The 26,499-nt window shown below is 40.9% G+C and overlaps 1 protein-coding gene across 7 annotated transcripts in view; it reads left to right on the plus strand.

Moving 5' to 3' along the window:
• The window catches only part of CHRDL1 (chordin like 1), a 125,715-nt gene that overhangs the window by 86,212 nt on the left and 13,004 nt on the right, over positions 1-26,499 (plus strand). For 4 of the 7 annotated variants that reach the window (XM_009198119.3, XM_009198121.3, XM_003918140.4 and 1 more), the window contains exons 7-9: positions 9,377-9,444; positions 16,337-16,505; positions 21,520-21,729. In XM_009198119.3, coding sequence (XP_009196383.1) covers positions 9,377-9,444; positions 16,337-16,505; positions 21,520-21,729 — 447 coding nt within the window. The remainder of the gene's footprint in view (positions 1-9,376; positions 9,445-16,336; positions 16,506-21,519; positions 21,730-26,499) is intronic. The other 3 variants (XM_031660707.1, XM_009198122.3, XM_031660708.1) reach the window with 1 other exon arrangement.

Here is a 26,499-nt window from a genome sequence, read left to right on the forward strand (position 1 = left end):
AACAGAGGTAAAAGATACATGAGAAAGAAGAGCAGTGTATACAACTGATTGCTTTTCATTTTCAGGTTGACCAGGCAGTCAACATGGGTAGGTCATTGAGTTTCCCCTCTGGGTCCTGCTTTTTATTTTGAGTTCATGGATGTGGTAGCACAGGACTCTACTTTATTTGGGTACTTGGATTTTTTTTTAAGACAGAGTCTCACTCTGTTGCCCAGGCTGGAGTGCAGTGGCGTCATCTCAGCTCACTGCAACCTCTGCCTCCCAGGTTCAAGCGATCCTCCCACCTCAGCCTCCCAAGTAGCTGGAACTACAGGTGTTCACCACATCTGGCTAATTTTTGTATTTTTAGTAGAGGCGGGGTTTCCCCGTGCTGTCTAGGCTGGTCTTGAACTCCTTACCTCAGGTAATCTACCCGCCTCAGCCTCTGAAAGTACTGGGATTACAGGTGAGAGCCACCTTGCCCGGCGGGTACTTGGATTTTTAACACTTCACTTTATAACTTTGTAAATTGTACTTCTACCAATTAAGCAGATATCTGTCCTGTCAAGCCTCATTTTTAACCAAGAGAGAAAAGAGATTTTAATTAAGATGCAAACTCTTTTTTAAAAAATTGGAAATAGAGGACTGGCATAATTATGAGAAATTCTTAGCCAGTTTAGAAGGCACGAGCCGAAGAAATCTCTCTAGTCATTTTTTAAAATATCTCCAGGACCCTGTCTTCCAATGACTTAGAGATGAAAAGATTCCTTTTCAGTATGTAGGCATACAGTTATCTTTGCTAAGCTTTGTTTGCTTGTTTGTTTGTTTGTTGGTTTGATTCCAACCCTTTTCTTTGTTAAATACATAGCACACTTGTGGGAGTCCCTTAAGCCAGATATTCCCCCATGTGTAAGCTACCCTTGAGGAGAAGGAAGAAAAAGAAGTGGAGGCAAAGAATGGGAAGAAAGGGGATTAGGAATAACAGCTAACATTTAGCTGACACAGTGTGCCAAGCACAATTCTAAATGCTTTGCATATACTAATTCATTTAATCTTCACAACCCTATGAGATAGGCATTATTGTCTCCATTTTAGCAATAAGGAAACTGAGGCACATAGAGGTTAATTCATTTGCCCAAAGTCACATAGGTAGGAAGGAGCAGAGCCAGGATTTGAATCCAAGCTGTTTGGCTCCAATCTGTTCTCTTATCCATTATATTATACTGCCTCGCAACTTGGGGAAGCAAAGCAAATTTGGGAACTCTTACTTCTGAGGCTACTGGGAGGAAAAGACTGTGTGATGACCATCTTTCCGGGAGCCAGATATGGTAACAATCCAGCAGATGCATTGGGACTGCTCTTGGAAGGAAAGAATCTGTTTCTCACCATAAACTTGGATCTGTTTAACCACATCTCCTTTGAAAGAACAGAGTGTGGATGGTGGGCACCATCCAGCTCATAGTTTCTCTATTCACTCTCTTCTGATTTCCTCCTGAAAACGCATGCATTCTCACAATGCACTTTTTATAAGTATTTATGATTTTTCTGGACAAATAATTTTGTACTCTTCTTCAGATTTGGCTTGCTACTATTGGCAGGAAGTCCCCCCATTGTGTGTGTTTTGGTATTTCTCAAAGAGCTATTTGGTTAAAAATGCCAAGATCTTATATTGACAGCCCAAACAATAAAGTACTTCATTTGACAATAAAGTATTTTTAAGAAAATAACTCTCTGATCCTTTTTATGGCTGTATAGTATTCCATGGTGTATATGTGCCACATTTTCTTTATCCAGTCTATCATTGATGGGCATTTGGGTTGGTTCCAAGTCTTTGCTATTGTGAACAGTGCTGCAATAAACATACGGGTGCATGTGTTTTTATAGTAGCATGATTTATAATCCATTGGGTATATACCCAGTAATGGGATTGCTGGGTCAAATGGCATTTCTGGTTCTAGATCCTTGAGGAACTACCACACTGTCTTCCAAAATGGTTGAACTAATTTACACTCCCACAAACAGTGTAAAAGTGTTCCTGTTTCTCCACATCCTTTCCAGCATCTGTTGTTTCCTGACTTTTTAAGGATCACCATTCTAACTGGCATGAGATGGTATCTCATTGTGGTTTTGATTTGCACTTTTCTAATGACCAGTGATGATGAAATTTTTTTCATATGTTTGTGGGCCATATAAATGTCTTCTTTTGAGAATTGTGTGTTCATATCCTTTGCCCACTTTTTGATGGGGTTGTTTTTTTTTTTTTCCTTATAAATTTGTTTAAGTTCCCTGTAGATTCTGGATATTAGCTCTTTGTTAGATGGGTAGATTGTAAAAATTTCCTCCCATTCTTTGGGTTGCCTGTTCACTCTGATGATAGTTTCTTTTGCTGTGAAGAAGCTCTTTAGTTTAATTAGATCCAATTTGTCTATTTTGGCTTTTGTTGCCATTGCTTTTGGTGTTTTAGTCATGAATTCTTTGCCTATGCCTGTGTCCTGAATGGTATTGCCTAGGTTTTCTTCTAGGATTTTTATGATTTTGGGTCTTACATTTAAGTCTTTAATCCATCTTGAGTTAATTTTTTTATGAGGTGTAAGGAAGGGGTCCAGTTTCAGTTTTCTGCATATGACTAGCCAATTTTCCCAGCACCGTTTATTAAATAGGGAATCTTTTCCCCTGTTGCTTGTTTTTGTCAGGTTTGTCAAACATTAGATGATTGTAGATATGTGGCATTATTTCTGAGGCCTCTGTTCTGTTCCATTGGTCTATATATCTGTTTTGGTACCAGTATTGTGCTGTTTTGGTTACTGTAGCCTTGTAATATAGTTTGAAGTCAGATAGCATGATGCCTCCAGCTTTGTTCCTTTTGCTTAGGATTGTCCTGGCTATATGGGCTCTTTTTGTTTCCATTTGAAATTTAAAGTAGTTTTTTCTAATTCTGTGTTTTACAGAACTGGCAGATTTCTTGTAGTGCTGTATATCATCATTGGAAGCTCAAATGCCTATCAATGGAGAATCCTTATACTAGTTTCCTTTTAAAGCTTCTTTCAAATTTCAATACACTTGCTCCCTCCCAGCAGAATTTATAGAATTAGATGTTTGGCAGAGGCTCCCTAAGGTCATCTGCTTCTACTCACTTCTTCATCTCCAGCTTTGGTATGGAGCACTGGCATTAAAGTGCTCCCCCATGGAACCCAGCACATGGTAAGGAGAGACTTCACAATGGGTTTATTCCTCCCTGCTGTCTTCCACTTTGCCCTGATTCTGCGGATTTCAACTTCTCCCTCAAAAAATACAGAGAATACTTCCCCTGTCTCAGGGATTTGTCTCATGTCCCTTTGCCTTATGATTAGAGTGACTATGTAATTTACCATCTCAACCAAGGCACATTTTGAAAGCAAGAGCTGCAATCTTAATAATTATGCCTGCCAGAAAAACAGGCAATAAAACTGGATGGTCTGAGATAAATCCACTCTATGGCTACCCTATTTATGTTGTCTTGTATGGTTCAAAAGTGGCCACATGCTGGCTTAGTTTTGCTCTCTGAGGCTTATCTTCATGGGTATCTCAGAATCTCATTGTACACTTAGTGCTTTTGAGAGAACAGGGTTTACTTCTCTGACTTGCTCAAGCCACCAGAGATTAATGGAAGCCATGGGAGTTAGAAACAGTCTGAATTTCAGCCTAGCTTTTGGCCACTTTTCAAATACTTGTTCTCCATTTCTCCCACTACCAGAAAGCCAACCCATTACAGCTTCATAGGGTACCACTCAGAGTATAGCTGAGGTTTGAATAAACAATACATGTGGCTTTTAAGGTTAAATGAATATTGTTTGACATACAGTACACTAGAGTTGTTTTTCATTTCGGTTCAAAAAATTGGTTAAAATTGTATCTTATTGCTTCTCGAAATTAACTAGGATCCATCTGTATCCATTAGAATCACTGTTTTTTGTTTGGTTTGGTTTTTTACAAAAAGCCTTGGCTGAATGAAAAAGCCTCCATCTCATTCAAGATAATTTTTCCAGTGATCAGACAAAAAGAGCAAAGAAACAGATTTTTTAGGGTATTGGTGCCTACTTTTTTTTCAAGATATAAAATCTAAGATTGCAAACAGACATACCTATTTTCAGCTATCCAGATAGACCATACCCAGGTCTAGAGAACCACTTATAGCTTTATAAAATGTCAACATCTGAGAAGATAATTCCAGTTTAATTATGGGTTTAATTAAATAGAATAACTCAAATGTTAAAACCTTTAGCAGATACATTATAGACTTAACAGAACATTCAAGTTTAGAGAATGCAATTTTGATGACTTTGAAAGCTTGGAGACAACAGAAATGCTAACAGTCCCTAGTATTTAATATATATAATTTATAATGTATATAGTATATCTTATATGTAAGTATAGTGTATATATACATATATGTGTGTATTTATATACAGGTTAAATATCCCTTGTTGAAAATGCTTGGGACTGGAAGTATTTCAGATTTCCGATGCTTTTGGATTTTGGAATATTTGCATTGTACTTACCAGTTGTGCATCTATAATCTGAAAACCCCAAATCCAAAAATGCTCCAGTGAGAGTTTCCTTTGAGCATCGTCAGCACTCAAAAAATTTTGGAGCATTTTAGACTAGGGATACTAAAACCTGTATGATATATATATCATACAGGTTTAGTATGATATATATTATATATCATACAGGTTTTGTGTGTGTGTGTGTGTGTGTGTGTGTGTGTGTGTAAATGAAATAGGGAATCTTTTCCCCCCTTGCTTGTTTTTGTCAGGTTTGTCAAAGATCAGATGGTTGATATATAGGCTCCATTAGTTTTTAATGAAGTGTTGAAATTTAGGTATGCATTCTTGTCTGCAAATGCTCATCAAATACACGTCACAACACACTCATCTGATTTGTGTTCCAGGGTATTAGTAGTCTGCTTCTATGCCTGATAGTGAGTTGCCTCCTTGATTTGCCATCTTACCTCTCTGCTCATTTGTAACAGGGGCTACGTGCTTCTATAATGCTTTGAGATTCTGACTGGACTATAAGTATTTAAAGACACTCTTTAATTAAAATCCTTTTAAAAACTCTAGGGTATAAATTCAATAAACTGAACTTCTCAGAAGGCCAGCTAAGTAAACATTTTGTGTCAATACCAATCATCAAATCTACATTTTAAAAGGACATTTGATGAAGAGAGCTAGTCTATCGTTTTTCTTTTGCAACTTGTTTTCTCCCTTTTGACTACTTAAATTAGGCTTGAAACCACATTATATAGCTTTTACATTTTGTTTTGCCATTTGCTGGTAAATCTTTACTGGTTTCTATTCTTCTCTCTAGTCCCGTATTTTATTTGGCCCAGCCCCACTACTGCCCACTGAAACAAAGGGGACAGGTAAATCTAAGCTCATCCCTGCCCAATCACTGTCCCCAGCTCTCCAGATTTGCAACCCAAGAGTTGTCAGATACTGATTTCCCCTTTGCCTTCTTTCCCCATCATCAAATCTTCCTTCAGGGTCTCATCAGTTTCTTTTTATCTGTAGGAGTCTCATTCAATCCTTCTTGTGTGCACAGATGCTCATGGCCTATTACATATTACTATAGCAGCTTCCTGTATCGCCTCCCAGATTCAAGTTACTCCCCAACTAGTCTGCACTCCATTGCCAGAATGGGCTTCCACAAATATCATTTTTACCATAGGAACCCCTACAAAAAAATTGTCAACAGAATCAAATGTGAATTCTTCAGCCTTTTACAAAATTATATGTTTTTTCAAATTTTTACTGTTTACTTTTTAAAATTTAATTATTTTCTTAAAATTTTGTGGGTACATAATAGGCGTATATATTTATGAGGTACATACGTTTTGATGCAGGCGTGCAATGTGAAATAAACACTTCATGGAGAATAGGGTGTCCATCCCCTCAAGCTTTTATCTTTTGAGTTACAAACAATCCAATTACACTCTTTACGTTATTTTAAAATGTACAAGTAAGTTATTATTGACTATAGTCACCCTATTGTGCTATCAAATAGTAGGTCCATGAAGCAATTATTTACTACCCCTATTTACCTCAACAACCCACCCCACTCTCATTCTCCCTCGCTCCCTCCTTCGCTCTCCTTCTTCCTTTCTCTCTACATGTTCAATTACCAGCGTAATTTATCTTGTTTTCATATCTGAAGTTTCTACTCAAGCCACACCTTGCTCGCTGTCTCCAGTATGTGACTTGCTGTTTACAAAGCTCTGGTCCTTTGCCAGTGTCACTCCTTTGGTTGAGGTACTCTCTGCCTGTATCACTGTCTGTTTATGCTGTACAGCATCTACTTCTAAAAATGTAACTTAATGGTTCTTTTAGGAAGCTTTCTACGATTACATCTGACTGAGCACTCCTCCCTTCAGTGTCGCCTAAGCATGTGTATTTCATTTGTATTTGCTTTTTGTGTGTGTTTTTAGGCTGTTTCCTATATTGATTTCCCATCACCTCCAACCTGGGTGTAAATATCCTGAGGGCAAGGGCCCAGCCTGATTTTTTCCTCTTTCTGCTGTAGTATCAGGCTCTTCACCCAAGAAGTGTTCAGTGCATGTTTACTGACTCTTGGGCATAATTTTCTAGTTATAAACATAGTTGAAATCATCTTTGTTTTACAGTAGTCAGTCAGGGTTTCTACAGAGTTCGGCTTGCAGTCTACCATCTTTACTCAGACATGGAATAAAACAGGCAGACAAGAGTATATATACTATTGACCAAGCACTTAATTCTGTATCTTTTACTGCAGTTCAATTCAATACATATATTGAGCGCCTGATGTGTACCCAGCAATATGCTAAGTGCTCCAGCCTGGTTATTCACAAACTCCTGCATCCTTTAGAATCCCCTGAAAGGCTTGTCAAAACCCAGGATCACCAGCCCCCACCCTGAGTTTCTGACTTAGTGGGTATGGGTTGGGATCTGAAATTTGGCATTTCTAACAAGTTTCCAGGTGAAGCTGATACTGCTAGTCCAGGAAGCAGATTTTGAGAAGCAGTGGTCTAGGAGATACAGAGGTGGTCTAAGACATAATCTCTCATTCCAAGGAATTTACAGACTCTCTAGGGAGACAAGGAAAGTCCAGAAAACATTTAACAGTAATAAATATTGTACAGTGTTTTAGTATTTATTGATTTGGCAAATATTGAATAAGTACTAACTATGTCCCCAGCATTGCCCCAGATGCTGGGGTTACATCAATAAACACAATAGACAAAAATCCCTGCTGTCGTGGGGGGATTCTAATAGGGGAAAACAGACAATAAATAAAATATAAGAAATATGAGATAGTAATAAGTGCTAAGGAGAAAAAGCAAAGAGCAGGCATAAATATCAGATGGGCGTTGGAATTGTAGATAGGGTGGTCAGAGAAGGCCTCCCAGTTCCATCATTTGACAAGTATTTATTGAGCGACTGCTATGTATCAGGCATGGTTATAGATGATAGTGATATAGTAACACAGGTAATGAACCCTTTTCTTATGGAATGAACATACCTATTTGGGAGCCAGGTAACCTGGGGCTTTGGTGTTAATTCTCACAAACTCATTATTAGACTCTGAATGGCGACTTCCCCTCTCAGCCATGGTTTCTCCATCTGTTAAATGGAGCAGTTGGACAAAGTTATGCTTGACGTCCTCTATACTTCTAAAACTTCAGGACGCTTAGTCCTTTAGGCAATCAGAAATATCTAAGAGTGTTGGAAGAAGACTTTGTAGACGAGAGAAAACCTAAATGGTTTTCACAGGCATGGGGAAGCTATGGGGCATGGGAGATGGAAGGTAATTTCAGAAGAAGAATAACATGAGCTAAAGCACGGAAGCAACAATGGGAGTCCCGTGTTCAGTGAAGAGCAAATAGCTCAAAGGGTTCCCATTGTAGAGCAGCTGAGATCATTGGGTGGGAGGTAGGTGTCCAATAAAGATGAGGTAAGGGGTGATTGTAGAGAGTCTTGGTTGGGAACCCACTGAGGATTTTGATCAGGGAATGACACGATTATTCAATCAAAGTGGTGTTTTACTGTTTTACGAAGATTAACCTAGAACTAGTTAAATCTTCAACATTCATTATTTTTTCATCAGATAATGTTTGAATTATGAAGATTCACAGCTATACTTTGTTATAAGTCACTGCCTGATTCTAATATTGCTATCAAACTAATGTTTAGGTCATTTTCAAGCCCTAAAAGCCTATGATACTACGTAATCTCCCCTAACACTACTACCACATGCTTGAACCGGTAACATGTTACTCTTTGTGTGTGTGTGTGTGACAGGATCTGGCTCTGTTGCCCAGGTTGGAGTTCAGTAGCATCATCTCAGCTCACTGCAACCTCCACCTGCCAAGCTCAAAACAGTTCTTCTACCTCAGCCTCCCAAGTAGCTAGGACTATGGGTACACACCACCATGCCCGGCTAGTTTTTGTATTTTTTGTAGAGACAGGGTCTCCCTGTGTTGCCCAGGCTGGTCTCAAACTCCTGAGCTCAAGCGATCTGCCTGCTTCAGCCTCCCAAAGTGCTGGGATTAAAGGCATGACCCACTGCACCCGGCCTGTTACTCTTATGAAGGCTTGAGAGAGTAATCAGAATAGAAAATTCTTAGTACTTACACTTTTTGGTGTTCCTGGTTATCTTATAAAATATTTGTTGAATATTAGGTTTATCTTCAGCCATATGTACAATTTAAATGGTACTCATTTCAAGTGATGCAAACATCTCTAAGACAAGGCTCTTCCCATTCGCTTGCTTGGTCATAAGTAACACAAGAGCAATATTCTTGGAAATTATCCTCTTGTTTTTTAATTAGCTGAGGTATATCCACATCTCTTGTGTGTTCATTGCTCTAGAAGCTGAAAGTAGAATATTCTTCTTATAAGCAGTTACTTTGGAAGATAATGATAAGGAGTTCTCTGTCCAAAGAGTGGGTCATGTAGACCTAGAGAAAGGTGTGTCATAAGAAATTATGACAGATCAACTCCTCAAAACTCATTGTTTAATGGTAGTTTAAACAAAAGTTAAATATGACCTACAAAATACTTAACTGTCATGAAGTAAAATGAGCAAAAGTGACAATGATGGCTAAATTAGGTGGAAAGTGATTATTTTCCTTTCATTTTCCAAATTCTGCATAATGTTGCTAGGTCATCTATTTAGAAAGTGGCAACTTTCTTCAGAGTTGTTTTGAAAAATGAGGCACACCCAGAGAAATCTTTCACAACCGCTTTTTGAAGGACAGCCACAAAAGCAAAAACACTTCGAGAACTTTGGGATCATAGTATCAAAATGTTGCTGGGTCACAAGGGTGATAGCTTTCCCTTCTATGAATGTGATTTTCTCTTTATTTCTTTTTAATAAACAGGGGATGGAGAATTGTCATGGGAACATTCTGATGGTGATATCTTCCGACAGCCTGCCAACAGAGAAGCAGTAAGTGTGAATAGCTCAAATAATTCAACACTCCACAGCATCAGGCCAAGCTTTCCTCTCCCCATGGCTACTATTCTAGCAAATCCAAAAAAAAAAAAAAAGACCCCGATTTCTAACACCATTTTTCTTCCCTTTTCTCAAAGTTTTGAATGTCATCACCAACTGGAAACCATTTAAGTACACTGTAAAATTGGTAACTGGAGGCAGGAAATGTGCACAAAGAAACCATAGCCCCAGCCCTTTGTCTAGGTCAGAAGTTGGTATTCTTTTAGGATGACTTGCCAAGTCTATGTATGTTCTCTAAGGAAGCCAGGTCACTCCTCCTGTCCTCAACAGTGAGGACCTTCTGTGGGGTTGTAAGATACAACCATCTTTTTGGTTGGATTTGGTAGGTACTTCAGATGTGTCCACATAAACTCTCTCCCAAGCCTTAGGCGCCCAGTCATGCAGTTGGAAGAGAGGAAAGGTAGCAGTCTGCATTCTCCTCCCTTCAGCCTGGCAATGTCTCCCTTCTGTTCTCTGCACTAATCTCAGAATAAGCCTCACAAGTAGGCATCTTTCTATGTAAGTAATAGCATCTTTTGTTCTTTTGTATTTTGAAGTAATTTATAAACTAGAATTCCTCTCTAAAAATATATGTCTAGGCCGGGCGCGGTGGCTCAAGCCTGTAATCCCAGCACTTTGGGAGGCCGAGACGGGCGGATCATGAGGTCAGGAGATCGCAGACCATCCTACACACGGTGAAAACCCCGCTTCTACTAAAAAAATACAAAACTAGCCGGGCGGAAGTGGCTGGTGCCTGTAGTCCCAGAAGCACGTGGGAGGCTGAGGCAGGAGAATGGCGGAACCCGAAAGAGGAGTGAGCTTGCAGTGAGCTGGAGATCCGCCACTGCACTCCAGCCTGGGTGACAGAGCAAGACTCCGTCTCAAAAAAAATATATATATATATATATATATATATATATATGTCTAAGAAGAGTTACACTTCAAATTTCTTAAAATCCGAAAAGGAGATGTTCCAATTCAAAGAATGTATCATACAAAATGCACAGTGGTGACCATTGCACATAAATAGGTATTCATCACATCCTTGTACAAAAAAAGTATGCAAGGACATTCATTGCATTGTTGTTTTCATAAAAACAAAACAAATGGAGACAACCTAAATGTCTACTATGGACTTGGTGTGTACATCCAATTAATGGGACACTGTACAATTGTTAAAAAGAATATGGTACGTCTAAATGTAGTAAAGTGAATCGAGCTCCAAGATATATTAAGTAACAAAACAAGGTGCAGAATCAAATTTTACACTACCACTTCTTTATGTAAAAATTGTATGTGCATGTATATAAATGTATATAAACCAATCTGGAAGGTCACATACCAACATGTCAGGTGTGCTAATCTTAAAAGAGTAGAAGCAGGCAGGTGGAAAGGTAGATTTTGACTCTTTATATTTTCTGTATAATCTGATATTTTCCCATAAGCATCAATTATTTTTGTAATAAAATATAATCGATTTTCTAAAACCTTAGAACATCACAGCAAATATTGTATATAAGGCAGGAGTCCAGGGAATTACAGGGCAAGCCTAAGGATATTGAGCATATGAAGAAGGTGTTGATAGGGGATGCAGTAGAATGACTCATACAAACATCACAGTGCTGCTGAGGCTGGGCTTCCCGGTCATCACATGGGCCACTTCTGACTTGCATGCTCCCAGCTTGCCAACACCCAACCCAAAGATTAAGCAGTGAGATGGAACCATTTCTATTTGTCTTACTGTCTATCAGTATTATTTTCTGGACACTGCTGTTTCTGAATAGTTGCAGAAGAATTGGGGAGAAGGGGTTTGGAGAACAGTACTCTGGAACTCTCAAAAAATCAGCATCCTGCAAGAGAGGGTGGGCTTCCCTGTTTGCTGGTTAATATAAACCCTGAGGAAAGATGTTCTCCATGCAACTCTATCTGCTTTATAGTAAGTGAGATTCCTTCCAGAGCCTGACAGGAGATGATGTCAGTCTCAGTTTTCTGTGTTGTGTGTTCCTCTTTTTCTCAGCCCCGATTTTTTATTGTGGTAGGAAGTTGAGCGTGGCTGAATTAGTGACTGTCAACCAGATGTCATTCTAAAACAAATTTAGGGTTCAGTCACCTTAAGCTATGTGGCTTATTCCCTGAGAGGCCCCCACACTAAGCACTGTGGCCACCTTAGCAGTCTTGCTGGTAATGCCATGAATTAGCCTTTCTTCTTGACTTCATTTTACACTGTCCTCAACTCCAACGCTTATCTTTCAGCTTCATTGGCAGGCCTAGTGATAGTACTTCCTGTAGCAAAAAAGGTCAGGTACAGAATGTGGGCCCTTGAAATAGTTGTTGATTTTCAAAGTTCAAGACCTATCTTTAGAAACAAACATTTGGGCCTGGTAGACCAAAATGGCCATATGGTTTCACTTTATTATAAATAAATATTTTCCTTTGTTCTGAAAGGGATAGATATTGTGGGATATGATTTGAATAATAAATAGCATCTGTAGTAATGGAAAAATATATACCTGGCGCGTAGTAGTCACCCAATAAATAAGTGTTGAATGAATGGGTGTGGGAGGTGGCGTAAAATGTGTGTGATGGTATAGTGGGGAGGGGGCTCCTCATTAATTTTAATGCACAGGAATTTGTCTCAAATCAGAAATAAACTCCAAATTTGTTGTTTGCTCTTGACCAGCCTAAAATGAGAAAATAGGAGAATCCCTTCTGAATATCCTTTGCAGGCCCAACTTCCTCAGGGGAAGAAGAAAAGGCAGCCCTAACAACACATTTCCTATCCAGTAGACTGTCCTTTTCGTAAACTGTTCCTATTTACCCCAAACCAGCAAAACCTCTGTTCAACAGAAATACAGCTGACTGGTTTCTTTTGCCAAGTGGTCTGAAAACCATCAGCTTAGCAAGTTTTATGAAGTACACAGGAAGGGGAACCAGTGGTTTAAATATGACCCCTTTGTAAAAACCTGAAACAGTTTTTGTTTGATTTCTAAGTTGTAATTTCTCATGAATTGGTCCTCCTGCCATTGATGGGGAGTATGTCTGCACACGCGTGCACACGCTTGCGTGTGTGTGTGTGTGTGTGTGTGTGTGGAGTGGTGTGGTACGTGGGGAGGAAGAAGTAGGCACAGACTAGAAAGCCAAAACATGAAAGCATGGATAATTTTGTTTTGGACAACAGCCAAGCCCTGATTTTTGCCCCCAGTAGATTACATTGAAATGTACCATTAAAAAAAGTGAAAGGGTTTGGGATAGAAACAACATGAAACAGATAAAAATCCATGTCTTATTCACATTGTCAGAACAATGGTTTGGGACGGAAATTGGCCTAAGTGTCTTCCAGCCAGGGATAGTCCTAGGTTTGTAGTGATTAAGATACAATGTTTTAATGGCTGTATGGATTAGAATATATTCTGAAGCCGCTTTTTAAATTAAACTTTTTTATTTTGAGATAACTATAGATTCACTTGCAGTTGTAGGAGATAATACAGAGAGATCCCATATTCCCTTTGCCCAGCTTCCCCAAATGGTAACATCTTGAAAATCTATAGTACAATATCACGAACATGAGGGCCCTTTCTGGACCCTGATGTTTTCTTGTCTGCACCAATAAAACTCTTACATTGTAGACTTTAGAACATGAAATTCCTGGAGAGCCTCTACAATAGTGGGGATTTTTCAACACCAGAAAAGAATTGTTTTAGAGCCACCTCTGAAGCCTGAAATATTTTTCAGTCTTTCAAGTAAGTAAATCAAAAAATACCAAAATACTGAGCAAAATAAAAGATCATAGCTATATGGTCATTTCTAACTGGTTTTGACCTGCTCTCTCAAGCAGCCTATTTGCAGCTAATTTTTAAGATAAGCTCCAATTTCGCTTACTTCAGGGCATTAATAACCTTTTTCTCCTTTGCTCTGAGTTACAAGGTCAGAATGGCCCCTCATAAGTCTCTTTCATTTGTTTACGGGAGGAACTCTTAAAAGAACCATTACCCTTAAATCAAAGTCGCACACCGCCACCACCCACTCCAGCCCCCAAACAGAGGATCCTTTATGTCAGTGATTCCCAACCTTGGCTTCAAACCAGAGACTCTTGGGGAGTATATAAAAATCCTAATGCCCAGGCCTTCCCCCAAACCACTTATATAAGGATCCCTCGGAGTGGGACCCAGGTATGAGTATTTTTTACAGCTCACCAGGTAATTTTAGTGTATAGCCAAAGTGGAGTATGTGGTATATGTGGTGGTGAACATTGTAGCTGAATGAACTTCCGTATCTGAAAGAACTTGTCTTTGGAGCAGCTTTTAGTCAAATGGTTATAGACCACTGAGTTTGACTGGACATTCTCTCTTCCACTTTCTCCTTCTTCTCCTTCTCTTCCTCCTTCTGTTCATCTTCCCCCCACTTCTACCATCTCCAAAAACTCAATCTTCGTAGTCACCTTGAATAAACTGCCTCTCCTCCCTGGCTTCACTTTGTAAAACAAAAGACTTCAACAAGATTAGGTTCTAGGGGACTGACTGGTCTACAATAGGGTCTGTGATCAAAATTCTTGAGGATTTTTTTTTTTTTTTTTTTTTTTTTTTTTGAGACGGAGTCTGGCTCTGTCGCCCAGACTGGAGTGCAGTGGCCGGATCTCAGCTCACTGCAAGCTCCACCTCCCGGGTTTACGCCATTCTCCTGCCTCAGCCTCCCGAGTAGCTGGGACTACAGGTGCCCGCCACATCGTCCGGCTAGTTTTTTGTATTTTTTTGAGTAGAGACGGGGTTTCAACGTGTTAGCCAGGATGGTCTCGATCTCCTGACCTCGTGATCCACCCATCTCGGCCTCCCAAAGTGCTGGGATTACAGGCTTGAGCCACCGCGCCCGGCCGAGGATTTTTTTTTTCGTCATGATCATTGTCCTACCATTATGATATGTCCCAGGTCTGAGACGCTGGTGCTAAAGAATAGCTTTTTATTTTGTGTTCACCATCATGAGTCAGAGAACTTCTTGTACTTGCAGCTTATCCTAGGTCAACAACCTTCCCTCTCCAATTCTATCCCAGTCTAACTGCTTCTTTTTAGGATCAGTGGGACACCAACCAGCCAAACTGTCCTCTCTGTGTTCCTTTGGCAAAACTTTGCCAAACTTCAAAAAGGACAGAGCAACCTGTAATGGCCTTTGTGGAATGTGAGCAATTATGGCAGAGAAGTACGAGCCATTGTGGGAATGAGGAATATTTGCACTGAGAATCCTGTCCATGTGCATGAAAACAAATTGATGCAGATTCTTATTTGTGTGAATTTTGATAGCAATGCACCAGCGTAGGCTCCTCTTAGATAGAGAGAATAATGTTGTCTTTCAAAAGGCTAAAAACAGTCCTCTTACTTCAGCTCCTGTTTACTCTCCCTTTACCCTACCAGTGGCCCCTTCCTGCCAGGAGAGCAATAATAGTTCCCAAAGCAAAATTTGCAACATGTGTGTCTGGCCCATAACTTTAATCAGTGTTTTATGGGATGATATGGTCAGGGGACCCCATAACTATCTTCCCAAGGTTCCTCACTATTTCTGTCACTGAATATAAAGATCTTCCTTTTCAATTGCCTGTGAAAGATTTTTTTAATGGGTTCCCCCTCCTTCACCCCTAACAATTGCGTACAAAATACAATTAATCTTACTTGGCTTTAAGCCTTAAGGTTCCATTCTTCATTCATTTCATCTTCTTCTACCCCTAGCCTACTTTAGCTTCTGGGAGAGGGGTGGGTAGCACAATAGTCTGGTCATCATGTGTGTTGAACCCTTGCTGAAAGATTGCTTGTATGACAAGACTCTAAGCTTTTCTTAGGTGCCAGTTTTGTTCACTCAACAAATATTTGATGAGCACCTTCTAGATGCCAGGCACTAAATTCTAGACACTGGAGATGTAGCAGTGAACAAAAAGTCCTTGATTTGTAGAGCTTACATGCCAATACTGTCGTGTACTATCAATTCTTCTATCTATAAAATACCTAGGGTATTTGTACTGTGCTGTATTATCTTATGCCGTTACCTGTGTTTACAGTCTCAGTACATCTTATCAAGACTATACTCGAATCTCATCTTTTCCTCCTATCCAGTTCACCCAATGCATGATCAGGATTCAATGCTCTGAAACAGTTCCAATTACATTACTTCTCTAACTTAAAAAAAAAAAAAAAATCCCTCAAAGCCTTCTATGCCCTCACCTCTATTGCTTACCAAATAAAGTCTTCACCCCTTAGCCTGTAATTTAAAGTCCTCCATGATCTGGCTTCAACCCACTTTTGGAATGTTATCCTGCAACTGTTCCCTTTTATGGACTCGATGTTCTCCACTTCACCTTCTCAACTTGGAAACCTCTGCCTGGACTACTCCCCTTATACTCTGGCTGTAAAAAAGTCTACCCATCCTTCATGGCCCAGATCACAAACCCTCCCCAACTAGAAGCTCTCTCTTTCTCCTCCTGATTTGCGCAGGACTTCTTACTTCTTCTGCGGCCTCTATTTACATTCTGCCTTGCGTGCAGACTAATGTCTTAACTCTTAAACTGAAATGTGAGAGTCTTGGCAGCAGGAAGGACACTTTAACCTTTTTGGCTCTTTTCTCCCTAAGAAGTTTGCATGTGAATCTAGTCCTATCTTTTAGAAGAAGAGAGATAAACCTCAGCATGTTGCCAATGATGCTTTTACATGACCACATCCCTGTTTCTATTGGTGTAGGTGAGCATGCAGCTGAAATAAGAGCTCACCACTATAAATCAAAATTATTGAATGACTTCTAATGTGTATAACTTAATCTCTGTGATCTCATTGGTGGCTTTTGGATGAAAATTGTTCTTGTCATTTTACAGAGACATTCTTACCACCGCTCTCACTATGATCCTCCACCAAGCCGACAGGCTGGAGGTCTGTCCCGCTTTCCTGGGGCCAGAAGTCACCGCGGAGCTCTTATGGATTCCCAGCAAGCATCAGGAACCATTGTGCAAATTGTCATCAATAACAAACACAAGCATGGACAAGGTAAGGGGCATCCTTCTTTTGTATACTTCCACAACAGGGCCTCAGCAGCCCTGGTCTTTGCAGGGCTGGAGCTGGGAAAGGACTCTTTCTCCCAGGAATAGCCCATATTCACTTGTGGCTCATTTAGCATCAAGTCCATAAAGTGGGTATAGTCAGGTGACTCCAGGAGACTCTTTGGACTTCCTTAAATGCAGCCAAAAGAGCATAGTCTGGCCCCTTTTGTGCTTGTGAAACAGCCTCTTGTATTTTCTCAATTGTCCCTGGGGATTGTAGGTCATTTGGGAAAATTCCTTGGGTCTTTAACAGAAAGAGTGATTGTCTGTGTTTTAGTAGGGGACCCAACATTCAAAGGTACTCAGTGCCCAACATCACTGAAGCTCTTATCTATACCTTAGAAATAGCAATTCTCACACCTCAATGCACCCCAGATTATCCTGGGCTTCTCGTTAAAGATACATATTCCTGGCCCCACACTCAGATTCTGGTTGAATATGTAGCATATGAGACTGTCCTTAGAAATGAGTAATCCAGGTGCAGTGGTTCATGCCTCCCAGCACTTTGGGAGGTTGAGGCAGGAGGATCACTCGAAGCCAGGCGTTCAAACTAGGCTGGACAACATAACAAGACTCTACAAAAAAAAATTTAATGAAAAAAAAAATTAGCCAAGTATGGTAGTGAGTGCTTGCAGTCCTAGCTACTTGGGAGGCTAAGACAGGAGGATCACTTGAGTCCAGGAGTTCAAGGTTACAGTGAGCTATGATTGTGCCATTACACTCCATCCTGGGTGACAAAGTGAGACCCTGTCTCTAAATTAAAAATTTTAAAAAGGTAAAAGAGTAATCCAGTGAGAAATCCCAAAACCACCTGGCTGAGCACCAGGAAGACTGATCAGGTTAAGACTGACATGCTGTTCACTTAGTTGATCAACTGGCTACAACAGGCACCCACAGACTTCCATAGCTTCCAATTTCTTCTTGCACAGCATTTTCTGGCCTCCACCTGCTCCCTGCGCCCCCGCCCCGCCCCGCCAAACACGCACATACCAGTAGCAGGAGTCAGGGGAGGAGAAACTCAATCAAACAATTGACTGCTTCTTACTTTTTTAGGCCTCCTGTCAACTAGCTCGTTGGAGCAAGGGCTCAGCTGGTTCCTTTTATGAAACCACAAACATGTTTTGTTTCCTTTAAAGGGAAAACAAATCAAAAGCAGTTCTCTGAATGGGTTAAAAGCAATAAATTATTAAACCAAATGATTGAATAACATGGGTGAAAAACAATCCGTTACAAAGAACTCCTACCATAAATCTCAACAAAGCTAGTCAAGCCAAAGCTAGTTGATCACATCTGTTACTAGTTAGATGTAAATTTCAGATTACAGATAAAAAAATTAAATTGCTTTTGAAATTTGCAGGCTTAAAAAAATTCAAAATAAAACTGTTAATGGAAAATGGTGATGTATTAGAAGAATTGGAAATACTTACTATTGATCTGTGTTTGATTTGAATTTTATTATTTTTAAGTTCCAAGGATTTCTGATAAAAGTTTATGAAATAAGGAGGGAGAGTTAGGTTAAGATAGTTTGATTTTCTTTTTTTTTTTTTTTTTTTTTGAGACGGAGTCTCGCTGTGTCGCCCAGGCTGGAGTGCGGTGGCGCAATTCGGCTCACTGCAAGCTCCGCCTCCCGGGTTCACGCCATTCTCCCGCCTCAGCCTCCGAGTAGCTGGGACTACAGGCGCCCGCCACCTCGCCCGGCTAGTTTTTTGTATTTTTTAGTAGAGACGGGGTTTCACCATGTTAGCCAGGATGGTCTCGATCTCCTGACCTCGTGATCCACCCGCCTCGGCCTCCCAAAGTGCTGGGATTACAGGCTTGAGCCACCGCGCCCGGCCGATAGTTTGATTTTCAATTCTAAATTGCCTCCAATAGATTCCATTTGTTGTGAAAGTATTTCAAAGCTTTTTAAAGGTGTAGGGAAATGGATTTTGAAAATCCTAAATCCCACAATTTCCACAAGGTCTCTTTAATTTCAGGGCAGAGGCTCATCCCTTGATTTTCTCCATGGCCTACAAAAACCCCAGTTGGTTTACATTTATTCATTTGCCCCCACTGATTTGGATGCAACAGTTCTATTCTGACCTTTCTAATATAGTTCACTGAGGAATCACTTGTCCCCACCCCCAAGTCCCAAGCTGGATGATTCAAAATCATCCTGAGAATTTTTTGGGTAAGGAGAGGGTTGTGTTTCCTTGTCGAGAATTAACCTCACCCCATTCCACTGCAGAGTTTGAGCTCTCACCCAGTCTAGACCATTCCTTTAGTCCAAATGTTCAGGGGAGAGGGAACCTAGCCATATAACACTGGGAGTCCTGCCTGCCCTGCTCAGCATGGGTCGTTCTTTTCCTTAGATCTCTTGCTAATAATGTGGTCCTCTGATATATCTACTTGGCTCCTTGTTAGCATCAAATAAGAAAAATGATAGGACGCCACCATTTTGAACTTGAATCCAGCCTAAATTTTCTTGAAGCATACTATATATCCACTTGATCACACTGTCTAGAAGGGAACATCACTGTTTGGGGAGAAAAATAGAGGTAGGGGCAGGAAAGAGAACAGCACATCTGGCCTGTCTTGTGTGATTCTGTCCACAGCCCTGACCTCACAGTTGAGGTGTCAGCTCTCCATTTTGTCTCATTGTAATATTGTGAGCCACTCCAGTTTAGGTTATTGGAAATCTTTACATGGGTTGACCACTTAGAGTGTCCAGTATTCTAGCAACTCTTGCAAAGGACAGGAAAAAGCAGCCAACATTATTCTTATATCTTAATGCGACTCAGTGGACTTGATGAGAAAGAGCCCAGTGATTCATCCTTCTGAGGCCATTGTCTTGCAGCCAAATCAGCCAATTCCTAGAAATGCCTCAAGTGGGACTATTTCTCCCCAACAGCCCAGCCTAAAGTGATACAACCCACCCTAGAGATGTTGTTGATTGGGATGCCCACAAGTTTCCCTGGGTGTGATGAGGTGATGGGAATAATCAGAAACACACTCAGTCCTAGTCATGACTTGAAATCTCCACAATGTCTCAGCACTCTCAAAAAAGGAGATAACTCATCCTCAGACTTCCCCATCTGCAGCCCTATGCAGTTCTTATCTTGGAGCCTAGCTCCATGCCTTATAGTAGGAGCCAGATATATTTGGTGTTGATTTGCATAGAAAGATGCTCCTGTGGCCCCTTCCCTTTTTAGGCCCCTCAGCCTGCATCCCAGATGCTTGCTCCTTTTTTTGGGTGTGTCGGGGGAGGGGACAGGGTCTCACTATGTCACCCAGGCTGGAGTGCAATGGCGCCATCATGGCTCACTGCAGTCTCGACTTCCCGGGCCCAAGTGATCCTCCCACCTCAGCCTCCCAAGTAGCTGGGACTACAGGCATGCACTCCCACACCTGGCGATTTTCGTATTATTATTTTTGTAGAGACTGGGGTCTCTCTTTGTTTGCCAGCTGGTCTTGAACTCTTGGGCTCAAGGGATCCTCCTGCCTCGGCCTCCCAAAGTGTTGGGATTACAGGCAGGAGCCACCACACCCAGCCAGATGCTTGCTCTTTTAAGGCCCTTCAGAAGACATGGGGCCAATGACTTAACTTCCCACTTAACAAATGTCAGACTGCCAAAGGATATCTGTGAAGCAAGCAGTGATCAGCTGTAGCCAAATATCTATAGCCACTATGAGGTGGGAGACTGAGGAAACTGCCTGAAGATTAGAGGCATAAAAGGCTATCCTTTCACAAGTTACCCAGGAGGCCGGTTGGTCCTTTCTCAATCTTGACTTACCACCTTCCTTCCCACACCAAAGAGTGCCCAACACCATTAAGCTTCATACTTATATATGTTGGTGGATCAGACAGACTCATAGCATTTGACATTCTGAATGGATTTGCTTCAGGATCTGGAAGAAACTGTCCCTTTGGGAAGAGCAGTAATTTTTGCATCTAGCCTCCATGGAAAGCAAATCTCCCAAGGAAATTTTCATGCCTGGAAGCACATCCACTTGAGGCATACAAATTTTCTATAGAATTGAAAACACTAACATTACATTCTACTAGAGATAGAACTCTGCTTTCATGCATTCATTTATTCTCTCATATATATATAGCTGGGCTCGGTGGCTCACGCCTGTAATCCGAGCACTTTGGGAGGCAGGCGGATCACGAGGTCAGCAGATCGAGACCATCCTGGCTAACACGGTGAAACCCCGTCTCTACTAAAAATACAAAAAAAATTTAGCCTGGCGTGGTGGAGGGCACCTATAGTCCCAGGTACTTGGGAGGCTGAGGCAGGAGAATGGCGTGAACCCGGGAGGTGGAGCTTGCAGTAAGCCGAGATCGCACCACTGCACTCCAGTCTGGATGATAGAGCAAGGCTCCATCTCAAAAAAGAAATATATATATATATATATATATATATATAGGCTGCGTGCGGTGCCTCATGCCTGAAATCTCAGCACTTTAGGAGTCTGAGGCAGGTGGATCTCTTGAGTCTCAGAGTTTGAGACCAGCCTGGGCAACACAGGGAGACCCCGTCTCTACAAAAATTTAAAAAAAAAAAAAAAAAAGTAGCACAGCATGGTGGTGCATGGTAGTCCACTCGGGTGACTGAGGTGGAAGGATTGCCTCAGCCCGGGAAGACAAGGCTACAGTGAGCCACGATCACACTACTGCAGCCTGGGTGACAGAGCAAGATCCTGTCTCAAAATACATATATATATAGACTGCCTACTATGTGTGAGGCCATTTATAAGCATCCAGAAGCTGCTGCTGAAGAATTTGGAGAAACTGCTGTGAGTAGAATATGGCCCAAGCTGTTTTTTGGTCACAGATACTACTCGGTAAACATAGCCCCATGGCTATGACAAGAACAAAAGATGGTTGATGTGTTAAGTAGTTCAGGGCTTGGGTTCTGAATATAGGGTTCCATTTTAGCTCTTTAGCTTTTAATTGCTAATACTACATTCTCTTTCAGTGTGTGTTTCCAATGGAAAGACCTATTCTCATGGAGAGTCCTGGCACCCAAACCTCCGGGCATTTGGCATTGTGGAGTGTGTGCTATGTACTTGTAATGTCACCAAGCAAGAGTGTAAGAAAATCCACTGCCCTAATCGATACCCCTGCAAGTATCCTCAAAAAATAGATGGAAAGTGCTGCAAGGTGTGTCCAGGTAAAAAAGCAAAAGGTGCGTTGGTTGGAGGCCCTGCCTTTGGTTGACTGAGATTCCCACATAGTCTTTCTAAGCTTTCTTAGGGCATCAGAAATATAACCTTTCATATAATTATAATGATAATATTTCTAATAATAATGAATTTCATTCTCTCCTCTCTTGAAAGACTGAAAAGACAGTTGCTTGGAAGAAATTTACTACCCAGAAATATGCTTGTGTCTACCACACCTCTCATGTATCCCTGAGTGTTGAACTTACCTGCTTTTCTAAATAGTAGAGAATTTAGGCTATCATGTTGATTAGGAAGAACAGTAGCAGCTTTCATTTATATCACTATTAAACCCATCAAAGTACAATCACATCCATTTCCCTTTTAAGACAGGACAAGAGGCAGGTGAGTTAGAGTGGAAGGAGACCAGGTTCTGATCCAAGCCTAAGGTGTTGAGTGACCTTGGAGATGTGCCATATCCACTCTGAGCCTCATTAGCCTTATCTGTACAATTGAAAGTTTAGAAAAATTATCTGTAAGCTCCCTTCTAACACTAGAATCCTATAATTATATTGTTATTTATCTTTTAAAGATAAGAAAACTGAAGTACATAAAGTCAAATGACTTGCCCAGATTCATTCAACTAATCGATCATAAAACCAAGGCCTATAACCCAAGTCGCTTCCAGCCCATTGTTTTTTCTATGCCAATAGAAAATATTGACTGATAAAAAAAGACAAGTTAATTATTTAAATTGTAGTTTTTAAAACATGAGCTAAATAAAATATTTTTTTTTATCATTGATTGATACTAGGATTTATCAATCCCTAATAATGGGGTTGACAGAATATAGGATGGGTAATCAAGCATTCTGTCTCTGGTGTGCCACAGGTTTCCTGTGTGATCTATAACAAGTCACTTCACCCCTCTGAGCTTCAGTTTCCTTCTTTGCAAAATGAGAGGGTCAGAGTAGATTTTTTGGGGGGCCCTTACAGCTCCAGCATTCTAAGAGTCAATGATTTAGTCAATCCCAGGCACATGAATTTATCATTTTTTATGCTTTCTGCAAAGCATTTTTATAAACAGAGATGAAAATTCAAACATTTTAAAAAGCAGGTAGAGAGCTAAATTATATACTTCTTCAACTTAGTTCCTCATGACTAGAAGGCAAACATGCCCTGAATCAATGTATATTTTTTGAGCATTTTCCAGCAGGCCAGTGGTACTCAAACTTGTCTAAATATTGGAACCCCTTGGAGAGCTTCTACATATACCTGTGTCCCATCCCCAGAGACTATAATTTAGTTGATTTGAGGTATGGCCTGGGCTGTGGCATTGTTAAAAGATCCCAAAGTGAACATTATGTGCAGAAAAGTTTGAGAACTACTGCTGTAGGCCCAGGGTCATTTATGGTCTTGCTACTCAAAGTGTGGTTTATGGACTGGCAACAGCTAGGAGCTGGTTAAAAATGTTGACTCTCAGGCCCCCACTCAAGACCTACTACATCATAATCTGCATTTTAACAAGAACCTCAGGTGATTCTAATGCACATTACAGCTTGAGAGGCACTGATTTTGGGACACAGAATCTTCCTCAATGTAACAACCCCCATCTTCCAGAGTACATAGGGGGCAGGGTGTGGACAGGAAGGACAGGAGCTATTTGATAAGGTGTAGAGAATGGGGCATTGAAATTTATGAGAAAATGTATTTATTACGAGTACAGAGAGAACACATTCTTTTTTTTTTTTTTTTTTTGAGACAGAGTCTAGCTCTGTCACCCAGGCTGGAGTGCAGTGGCACAATCTCAGCTCACTGCAACCTTGCAACCTCCGCCTCCTGGTTCAAGTGATTCTCCCGCCTCAGCCTTCCGAGTAGCTGGGACTACAGGTATGCACTACCACACCCAGCTATTCAAACTCCTGAGCTCAAGTGACCCACTCGCCTCAGCCTCCCAAAGTGCTGGGATTACAAGTGGGAGCCACTGCATCCGGCCAACAGAGAGCACATTCTAAGGATGATATGGACATCTGGGACACCCAGCAATGATCACCTATTATGACTTCCAAGTCTGTGGTCTCACTGGATCCTCAAACCTTTTAGTATCACATAGTGGTAGTTTCATGAACACAATTTTCTCTTCTGTCAGGAGTCTAACACTTAATAGTTTAAAAAGTAATGCAACAAGATAATTTCAGACAAAAACTAATATTTACGTAAATTACCCATGATAACATAAAGCTTCTCATTGTATAATATTCCAATTTTAATCTCGGGCCTTCAGACCAAGTCTTATTTCATTGTGTGCTTGAAATTTTATTGATGCTGGTGATTCAATTAAAAAGTAAAATAATCAAAAAGTTGTGAGGACAGGACAAATAAGTCATTGCTTTTAAAACAATTGTCCTCTCAGGTTGGTAATGTTTATTAAAACATTTGGTGGCCGGGTGCAGTGACTCACACCTGTAATACCAGCATTTTGGGTGACCAAGGCAGGAAGATCTCTTGAGCCCAGGAGTTTGAGACCAGCCTGGATAACATGGTGAGACCGCTATCTCTACAAAAATAAAAGAAAATTAGCCAGGTATGGTGGCACATGCCTGTACTCCCAGCTACTTGGGAGGCTGAGGGCTGAGGTGAGAGGATCATTGCCTGGGAGATCATGGCTGCAGCGAGCCACGATCACACCACTACTCTCTGGCCTGGGCAACAGAGTGAGACCCTATCTCAAAAAAAAAAAAAAAAAAAGGCTAAAAAATTCCACTTCTAGGAATCCTAAGTAATCAGAGACATACACAAAGATATACAAATAAGAATTTTTGCTACAGTGCTGTTTACAATACTGAAAAATTGGAAACAATCTGAAAGTTCACGAATATGGGAATGATTAAACAAATTATGGTGTATCTGTACTGTGGAATATTAATATAGCCATTAAAACTCATTATAGACTAAGATTGAATGGCAGACAAAGATGTTTGCAATGTATTTGTTAAGTAAAAATAGCAAGCTAAAAAACAATATGTATATTATGATCCCACTTTTTGTGTTAAAAAAGAAAGCATTAGGCCGGGCGCGGTGGCTCAAGCCTGTAATCCCAGCACTTTGGGAGGCCGAGACGGGCGGATCACAGGGTCAGGAGATCGAGACCACCCTGGCTAACACGGTGAAACCCCGTCTCTACTAAAAAATACAAAAAACTAGCCGGGCGAGGTGGCGGGCGCCTGTAGTCCCAGCTACTCGGGAGGCTGAGGCGGGAGAATGGCGTAAACCCGGGAGGCGGAGCTTGCAGTGAGCTGAGATCCGGCCACTGCACTCCAGCCTGGGGGACAGAGCGAGACTCCGTCTCAAAAAAAAAAAAAAAAAAAGAAAGCATTGACCAGGTGCAGTGGCCCACGCTTGTAACCCCAGCACTTTGGGAGTCCAAGGCAGACAGATTACTTGAGCCCAGGAGTTCAAGACCAGCCTGGACAACATGGCAAAACCACGTCTCTACCAAAAATACAAAAATTAGCCAGGTGTGGTGGCATGTGCCCATAGTCCCAACTACTCCTACTTGGGAGGATGGGTTGAGCCCGGGAGGTGGAGGTTGCAGTGAGCCAAGATCGTGCCATTGCACTACAGCCTGGGCAACAGCCAGACCCTGTCTCGAAAGAAGGAAAGAAGGAAGGAAAGAAAGAAAGAAGGAAAGAAAGAAGGAAAGAAAGAAAGTGTTTATATATGCTAAGACAAAAAAGAGAAACACAAAGACTGGAGGAGCATACAGCAAAATGTTAACAGTGACCATTTTTAGGTGACTGAATTATGGGTAACCCTTATTTTCTTTTTTATTTATTTGTAGTTTCCAAATTTTCAATAGTAAATATGTGTTACTTTTGTATTTAGAAAACGTAATAAAATTTATCATGTAAAAAACTGCCCACCAGTATCCCAGTTGGCAATGTATTGAAGTCTGAATGATTAAACCAATTTTTCTGGAAGAGCTATTTTTCCCACTTTCCTACTCTGCTCAAGTATGTGGAGATAGACGATTGATTGAGCAACATGGAAGAAGAGAATTTCTGTCTCATTCTATGTATCTGCCTCTCAGTGAGCCAGACATGGGTGTCTGCATGTTGAATCGCTCCTTAGTCACATTACCTGAGAGTCAATATCCACATAGCCAAGGGCACCTGCTCCAGGTACTCTGCAACTGCAGAGCATCAGAAGGCATGCACTTGCTCATGCATTCAATCTGGAAATATGTTTTAAGTACCTACTGTGTGCAAGACACGGTTACACGCACTGAGGACAGAGATGTGAACAAGACAAAGGCTACTTGCCAGCATGGTCTTTACATTCTAGCGGAAAAGAAAGACAGTGAACCCAAATCAGTAAGGTAATTTTAGATTGTGATGAGTGCTGTGAAGAGAAGCCAAACAGGAGCAAGAGAGAGTGAATGGGGCAGGAAGCACTTTTAAAGGAATGGTCAGGGAAGGCTTCTCTAAAGATATTTGAGTAGAGTCCTGAATGACGTGAAGGGGTGAGAAGTGGGATAATCATGACATTACTGGCTTTTTAAAAAAATGACACATGACACAGAAGAAAAGGAACAAGGCAGTGAGGAGAGAAGTAGATGGAAGGAAGAATGAACGGTAAATTCAGTTATGTTGAAAAGGGAAAAGAGATAAATAAAATTCTCTGATAATCCAGCCAAAAGCTTCATTGTAACAAGTGATTGCAGGCTCCTACGATAACAAACTAGGACCAATATTAAAGATGTGAGTTTCCTCTCTCTCTCTTCCCTTTGCTCTGGTA

This window comes from Papio anubis, chromosome X (assembly GCF_008728515.1).
Source record: "Papio anubis isolate 15944 chromosome X, Panubis1.0, whole genome shotgun sequence".
Lineage (NCBI taxonomy): Eukaryota > Metazoa > Chordata > Mammalia > Primates > Cercopithecidae > Papio > Papio anubis.